This window comes from Cibotium barometz, chromosome 66 (genome assembly GCF_041138505.1).
Source record: "Cibotium barometz isolate CiBa-2024 chromosome 66, ASM4113850v1, whole genome shotgun sequence".
Taxonomy (NCBI): Eukaryota; Viridiplantae; Streptophyta; class Polypodiopsida; order Cyatheales; family Cibotiaceae; genus Cibotium; species Cibotium barometz.
Window position 1 is genome coordinate 788,121 of NC_141111.1, and position 9,003 is coordinate 797,123.

The 9,003-nt window shown below is 38.8% G+C and overlaps 1 protein-coding gene across 1 annotated transcript; it reads left to right on the forward strand.

Moving 5' to 3' along the window:
* Positions 1–4,228: 4,228 nt before the first annotated feature.
* LOC147602648 (uncharacterized) lies at positions 4,229–5,761 on the forward strand. Its single transcript, XM_086797558.1, has 4 exons — positions 4,229–4,422; positions 4,552–4,938; positions 5,046–5,088; positions 5,212–5,761. Exons 1-4 carry the CDS (start codon positions 4,359–4,361, stop codon positions 5,495–5,497), a joined length of 780 nt encoding a protein of 259 aa, XP_086653684.1. The 5' UTR covers positions 4,229–4,358; the 3' UTR covers positions 5,498–5,761.
* The last annotated feature ends 3,242 nt before the right edge of the window (positions 5,762–9,003 follow it).

Here is a 9,003-nt window from a genome sequence, read left to right on the forward strand (position 1 = left end):
ACTCTATTGTCACACCAGAATGCTCCATGGCTATGGCATGAAGAAAGAGCTTCATTTGCCTAGATAGAGGCAAGAAGGAGATAGCCTTTGTGGGGGTTCTCTTTCACAAAAGGTGGATGGAGAAGAAGCTAGCGAGTGGAAGCAACAGTAGAAGCAAAAGATGGATAAAGAAAAAGCTAGTGAGTGGGATTAACCTACAAGCAAACCTATTCAAGCAGGAAATCCATCTAGCATGCAAGAATCCAATAGTATGTACAAGTAGAGAAGAGAAGAGCTCATAAGTATTCTAATACAAGGGAATGAATGTGTCTTACTTAATGTCAAAATTGACTTACATATATAAGGTAATGAATGTGTCTTAATGTCAAAATTGACTTACATATACAAGTGACTAGCTTTTACACTAGGTTGAACAAAACTTAAAGATAGTTAATTGGCACTAGTTATAGTCCTATAAGCAACTATGTACCTAAAGTTGATGACCTCCCTTGTCAAAATTGACTTATACACAAGTGACTAGCTTTTATACTAGGCTGAACAAAACTTAAAAATAGTTAATGTCAAAATTGACTTATATACAAGTGACTAGCTTTTATACTAGGCTGAACAAAACTTAAAAATAGTTAATTGGCACTAGTTCTAGTCCTATAAGAAACTATATACGTGAAGTTGATCACTTTCCTATTTAGCAATAAGCTCAACATGATGCCGCTTTATAAATTCCAGTTCCTTCTTACAAGAATTGGTACATGGGTAAGATGGCAAAGTTCCTTACATAATGGGTCAAGCGGGTAAAATCGTGTTAACCTATGAACTGGTTAACAAAGACTTTATATCTCCTTGTTTGTTTTCTACTACTACATGTAAGTTGGGATTGTGGAATTCTAAGGAAACTATTACATACAGCCCAAAGGCTAGCCTAGTGACTTTTTTGTAAGTAGCCCTATAGAGAAATAGATAATTTTAGGTCCATCTAATTGATCCTCTTACACAATCTTAAATTCTTTTTGGGGTCTTATTCATACTTTCTACCTGGTAGTATTGTATGTTAGATAATAAGTCAATTTCCTCTAGACTATTATGATTTCTTGTATGAGAATTTTGATGGTTTTATTTATGAAATCTCCTCCTTGGTCTGATAAACCAACTCTATTAGGTAATCAAACTTAGTGACAATATTCTTATATACTCTAAGTTGTATTGTCTGGTAGCACCACCTTGGCCTTTGCCCACTTGGTCGTGTAGTCTCTGTGGCTACCATTATATACTATTTCCTCCAAGTTGGCTTATTTTTTAAGGTTCCCATGAAATATAGCCCCTATTTTGAAAGTATTTCAATGGTAGTATAGGGCTAGATTCATGTCAATAGGCATGGGTCTTCCTATTCTCTAGCATGTACTATACTTGACTCAGTCTTGTTGTAGTGTCGAGGAGCATAGGCCTACCTACAAGATATTCTTTATGGTAATATATCCTCCAAAGTGTCGAGTTGTTTCTCTCTAGCATGTACTATACTTGACTCAGTCTTGTTGTAGTGTCGAGGAGCATAGGCCTACCTACAAGATATTCTTTATGGTAATATATCCTCCAAAGTGTCGAGTTGTTTCTCTCACATGCACCTCTTGCAAGATTCTTTCCCGCTCTTCAAATGAAATACATCTCCTCAGGATCCTATCTGCTCCTACATAATAAAGCACCCTACTATTAGTGAAATTCTCCATGATTTTAGGATTATCAACTTCCTCTAATTGGGCTACATCTCTTCTAGAAATTTCCTTATTCTTAAGTATTTAAACAAAATCTTGCCACCCTAGATCTTCCTTTATGACTTTAAATAGCTCAAGGTGAAAGGCAATCTACCCTGAAATGTGATTTTAGCAATATCCTACCACCCTAGATCTTCCATTATGACTTTAAATAACTCAGGGTGACTATGAAAGGCAATCTACCTTGAAATGTGATTTCCTTGGCTTGTGGAAGATGTTAAAATTGAATTCCTAGAGTAGTAACATCCATCCCATAGGTCATTCATGGGAGTCACTTCTTTATTAATTAAGTGTAATAGAGCCTGGTGATCCACATAGAAGTGAAAGAAATATCCCATCAAATAATGTATAATTTTTTACACATCGAAGAACACTCAACAAGCTTGTGGTGTAAGCCTACTCTGGAGAACCATTAAACTTCTTGCTCATATAATACACTAAAAGATTAATTGCTTCATTTGGTTGGTCTCGTATTACCCCTATGGCAAATCCTAAAGCATCTACATGCACGTTGAAAAATAGTATGCCATCTTAGTTGCCTCAAGATTAGAGCAGTTATTATCTTCTTTTGATTCAGTTCTTGGAAAAGTTTTTCTTCTTCCTATCTCCACTTGAATAATCTAGCATCTAGCTATGACAGTTCATATACAAAGGTATAGCTATCCTAACAAATCATTCAATGAATCTTTATATCTTTTATAGAAACATAACCCACAAATGAATGAACCTGTGTTAATCAGCTAATTGGGCTTGCATCTCTTTGATAGCACTGTGATCTTGCTTTCGACTATCTAGATCCCCTGCTTTGAAATGATAGTATTCCATTCATGGGCTACAAGAGTCTCCCGTCTCACTCGTAATCGTCATCGCGCCTTCCCCCTCCTATTGAGAGGACTGAGTGAAAAGGGTAGCTTGTCGGGTTCAGTTAATTGCCACCTAGCACTTCACTGAAAAGTGAATGTTGACAAAGAAACTAGGAACACATATTTTCTTTTAAGACCTAGAATCTTGACATTTCTCAAGGTTGTTTATTAATGGATCTTAAAAGATATGTGTCTACATATTTCTTATTGAGTTATGATTCTAGGAAATACCCATTGCTGCTTATGTGCCTTAGTTGAAGTTAGATTCCCAATTTTCACTTGCTACTTCTAGGTACAAGCAGATTAGCCACATCGGAGCGGTTTCGTATCCTAAATGCATCAAACATTGAAGGTAATTCAGAGGGGTTTTGTATCCTAAATGCATCAAACATTCAAGGTAATTTGATGTATCCTGAAACCTTTACGTAAAATTTGATGTATCCTAAAAACGTTTTGTAAATTTGAAGGTAATTTGGACCAAACTTGTGGATTTGTTTGCTTTTCCTATTTCAAAACCCCTTATTATGTAAATTTTTATGTGCATGCATAAAAATAAGAGCCCCTTCTAGTAGACTCATGTGAGAGCATAAAAATAAGAGCCCCTCTTCTAGACTCATGTGTTATCTTACATATTCATAAGTGAGCCCCTTGAGAGGCTTCAATCTTATAAAGGAATGGTAATATGTCTACTTGAGAAGGTTGAATTTGTTGGCTTGCTAGATATATTATTTTGCATTGAAGGTGGGTATAAAATGTTACAATACTTACAACTTTGATTGTGTATTAAGTTGTTCTAAAGTTCTTGAGAAAATTTTGATTAGTACATTGCAATTGTAGTGTATTTTAACTTGTAAAACATAGAGCATGGGACTCTTCAAGTCCTTTTCATGGGAGAACCTCTTTTAGCTTTGTGCTTTAAACATGCACATCTAAAATACGTTTTTTTTGTCAGCTAAAGCAAGTGAGCTACCTTGCTTTTTCAATGCCAAAGACGAGTGTCAGGGGATGGATAGTATAAAAGCTTGTCTTTAAAGAAAATCGTGTTGCATTTAGAAGAAATTGTGACATGTTATATTTCTAGTGAATGGATGGGAAAGGTGGATTTAAAGAGAAAGTGGAAGCAACATGCACTTGGCTTTAGTATATATCTATCTCTATGTACCAGGTGTGGTTTGTAAGTTGACAAGTATCTGCAATCAAAACAAATATGAAAACTATGCTTAATACATGCTATATACGGACAAAACTGTTATAAAATGAAGTTGAATATTAATGAGTGGGAAGGAAAAATATGGGCGGAGAGAACGATCCCCTTCACCTTTACCTTTGCTATTACCTTGTAAATCCTAATAATGAATAATGTAGCACTTTTCTTTCGAGAATCATGCTTGCAGGCTTGAAATTTGTGAGGTGTCCCTTCACATGGAATGCACCTTGGAGGAGGAAATATATATCATCAATTAATTAATCTTGAATAAGGCCCGATGTCATCGATTATCGTGAATAACACCCCGAGCATCTAGCTTTTTAAGTTTTGGCGCTGCAAGGTTGGTATCCTTTTGTAACTTTTCTACTGACACGGCTCACACAAATACCAGCATTTGTCTTTTTACCCATCCATATTAATCTCTCTTGCGAAGCTTGCAAGACTGCATTGTTGTATTTCTAAATAAGAGAGGTCTTCTGTGCTCAAGAATCATACAACACAAGCCAGTCGGTAATCGCTACCATGGTTAAGCGGAGGGCATTGTCGAGCTTTCTGTGCTTATCAGTCATCCTCTTAAATTATGGAGGTGGGTAACCTTACAACTCCTCCTTTATATCAGATGAAATTAGCAGCGAGTGTGTGAAGATTACATGTTTACATTAGGGCGATAATTATTCGTTTTTCGTTGCCGCGATGATGATGGTGAGGAGTACAGGTGCTGCAAGGATGTTGCAAATGGGAGGGAGGCATAATAATAATGGTTCATCTTCCGTTGACGACGTGATGATGAACGAGGTGAGGCATCTGCATAATTGGAGCGGGAGGAGGCAGTTGCTGCAGCAGGGCAGCAGCAGCTATTGCGTGGCGAGTCCGAATGCGGACACGGCGAGGCTGCAGACGGCGTTGGACTGGGCGTGTGGGTCGGGGCCCGGGGAGGGCAACGTCGACTGCTCGGCCATCCAGAGCGGGGGCTCCTGCTACAACCCCAACGCCATCGTCAACCACGCCTCCTACGCCTTTGACCTCTACTACTCCAAGCAGAACGGGGCCTCCAGCGCCTGCAACTTCAATGGCCTCGCCACCCTCACACAGACCAACCCAAGTAATAAAAGCGATGCTAATTATACAATGGTGGGCACCTTACTTACATTCATGGTTTTGTGGGCACCTTATAACATTTTAGTGGTCGTTTTCATGTCTTTTTTGCAGGCAGTGGCACCTGCGTCTACCCTTCTTCTTCCGGTGCAACAAGGTAATCATCTCTTAACTTTCAAAGTAGCAGCTAATCAGTCATCATCATCCTCCTGAGGAATTTTAGACACACACACACACACACACAATTGCTAAAGCTGCTCCTGTACGTGTGACTCATCAGCTCTCCGAATACTACTACACCATCAACTCCTACTACGTCGACGACGCCACCAAGCCCTCCTGCAGCACCCTCCTCCACAACGCTTACCCCTCCTCCATCCTCATCATCAAATACAACCCTTTCACCCCCCTTTACTGACACATCTCCTGATAATACAACAACCAGCCCAACAGCTTCCACTTCACCCAGTGGCGCCCCGCCTGTTCGTCTTGCAGGAAGCCTACATTGGCTTCAAACCCTCGTCTGCATGCTAGTGGTTATATTATTCTCAAGCTCAAAATCGTAGGGAGGCTAGGGCCCTTCATGGTTACAAGTCCCTTTCAGAAAATGTGCCTGTTTCCGCCTTCTTCATATATTTGTGATCATTTAAATGTGGGATTCGTTGAAATGTGGGATTTTAGACCTCATCATTTCTCTTGGTGGCATGACCATAACCCTTAAGGCTAGGCATGACCATAACCCTTGTTTTGGCGTGTTTCTTTCTTCTTATATATACTCTCGAAAATGGACTGTTAAATCACATCAAAATGTTAATTTGTATATTTGTTGACTTTTCTTTTTGTGGACAAGCTGCTAAAGATGGTCCTTAAATTTCGTTTTGCATTAATTAATTAAATTGAGAGCGGGACCTTACCAATCGCTAATGGCTGGTTAATGAAGTGTAAGGTTTTAGAGTTAATGAAGTGTAAGGTTTTAAAAGCTCTTCTAGAGGGTTCCCATTCTGGACGCCTCCGTTTCACGCTATATTTGCACGTCTTCTTGCTTGTTCGTCTTCTCTTTTGGGGGCGGTGAGAGAACGAGAGCAATGCAATTTTTTTTTCATTTGTTTATTTCTCTGCTTGTTTCTTGGGCGGTGCTTTTGAGGAAAGGAGCAGTGCCACAGGGTTGCTTGTTGCAAGTGACAAAAACCTCTTTCTCTCTCTTGCGCGAGTCATCTCTTGCGCTCGAGTTCTCTCTCTCCTAGTCTGCCGCGCGAGCTTCAAGTCGAGGCGATGTATGAACTTTACTGTATACTAAGGTTCACGCATTAATTTATTAATGCCTGGTGGGCATTAATAAATTAACGTAGGCCTCGCCTGAATATGGATAAGCTGCTTAATATTATCAATCGTGTGTGCGCTCTACCCTGGAGGGTGTGACTTCAACACTAGCCGTCTCCTCCTACCCCCTAACTAAGGGTGACCAATGTTTTTCTTGAAACACTTTACTAGCTTGTTTCCAACGTGACAATCCATTTGTAATAGGTAATAATATGTGCTTCAAAGACAAACCTATCATAAGGGTCATATATCCAAGTCTCAATATTTTCAAAGTTTTGATGAACAAGTGATATCTTAAGACTAGGCATAATCATCTTAGTTTGAAGAGATCAAAGGGAGACAAGTCTCAAGTTACGTTTCTTTTAAAAACATGATTGGACAACAAAGGCTCGGTTTAGATGGCATGGCAAAAAACTCCCCTTTCCCCCCTTAGAATCTCCCTCGCAATTCACACATAGTGCTAGTCGTGATGAAAAAAACAACATGATACCCATCCCCATCAACAAATGGGTTGGTTCTAAGTCATTAGAGCAACTGGCCATATGGTTTAAATCCCATGAGTATGCATGTATGTTCATATGTATGCATGCATACATACATACATATATATATATAGATACATGTATATATATATATGTGTGTGTGTGTGTATATATATATGTGTGTGTGTATATATATGTGTGTGTGTGTGTGTATATATATATGTGTGTGTATATATATATATGTGTGTGTATATATATATATATGTGTGTGTATGTGTGTGTATATATATATGTGTGTGTGTGTGTGTGTTGTGTGTATATATATGCATACATACATACATACATATATATATATATATATATATATATATATATATATATATACATGCATGTATGTATATAGATATATATATATATATGCATGTTTGTATATATATATATATATACAATAGAGAAAATATTTCTCCACCCAATCACACCGATTGTCAAAAAATTTAGAGAATGTTTCAAAATTAATATTAACTGCATTAAAAATTAGCTCAAGGCCTCTCTTGAAGGGGGATATAACGGAGCGACTGTGATGAAGGCGCTTACTTTCTATCTTGGATTCAACACATTTTCCATTTTTCGGGCATCAATCCATCGAGAGTTGGATTATATACACATATGTACATACACATGTGGTTGTGCACACACATATAGACATATAGACAATCAAGGGATCCATAGATCTTATACCAATGTAATAAAGGGATCTAGGGGATTGCACTCATTAGCATAGAGCACTCATAGATCTTATACCAATGTAATAAAGGGACCTAGGGGATTGCACTCATTAGCATAGAGCACACACATGTCCCACTCATCATAGGGAGACATAGCACCTAGAGATGGAAAGACTGCCACGATTCAGCCATAAAAGCTTGGGCATAAGCTCCAAGAAATGACTAATAGTCAAAAGATCATAATGGTCATAAAGGGTATAATAGCCTAGACCAAGGCCACTTAAATAGTGCTTGGCCATTTCACACTAGCTAATAGTATGCCCATGCCTAAATATATGCCCAAGGGACCCAAGGTCCATGTGCCTGCCCAAACCTATACATGTGCATGCGCATATCAAATTGCTTTATATTACAAACCATCCCCTCCTACACAATGATTTCATCCTCAACATAAAAGGGTGTTCGTGCACAAAAAAATACATATAAAGGCTATATACAAAAGCCAAAAAAAATCACATCCAAAACTAAATGTCAATTTCATGGAAGACCAACACATGAGTGGTATGACCCGAGGTCAAATGGAAAGGATAAGGGACTCCCATCAATAATGAAGCTAATGATATAACCGCCTAGATCAAGTGGAAGTCCAAGCCATGTGAAATCCAAGACAATGGCTTTCCAACCGCCTGGGTCAAATGGAAAATGTAGAGAACCAATATCGATGATGAAGCTAGCTATGCTTCCACCTGGATCAGAAGGAAAATGTAGAGAACCAATATCGATGATGAAGCTAGATATGCTTCCACCTAGATCAGAAGGAAATCCAAAAGCATGCAAACTCCAAGATAATGGCTGCATGGTGATCTCGATCAAATAGAAAAGATAAGGAACCATCGTCGACAATGAAGCTAGCCGTGTATCCTCCAGGATCAAATAGATGTGCATGGTACACATCCCGAGCCTCTGAAGCCGATGTAGAAGTAGCTCCTGGGTTGAAAGGAAAGCTCAAATACGAGGGAAAGCTATCAAGCCCATCCCCACAATTGGAGTGTGAATTCGACACTAAAGAGATCCACTAAATAAGCTAAAACTCTTGATTGAAATGTCAACAAACAATCCTTGCACAAAAGAACCATCATGTAGACCAAGACTATGATGTGTCATAGGTGCATCTGAATGTCGAACCACATAATCATCAACCATACATCTCAAGTGGAATAGAATGTACCCAAAGAGAAATGTCCTAGCCCCAAAGTACATAGGATCATGTCGACACGCAAGGAGGCCAAATAAATACAACTCAAGGTCTGCATCATGCAAGATCAAATGTGAACCAATGCCCTCGTCCCATGTAGTACCACTGGAATAATCGATGGCATGATTCATTGCATCGATGTGTGTATGAACATCATTGTAACAAAGTGTTCTTAAGATGCACATGCACATGGGATGGGCCTAGGCACATGGGCTTAGGGTCATTTACAGGTGAAAGCACGTATAGGTGCTTGGAAAGAAATGTCAATTTTTGGTGCTTAAAAGTAGGCT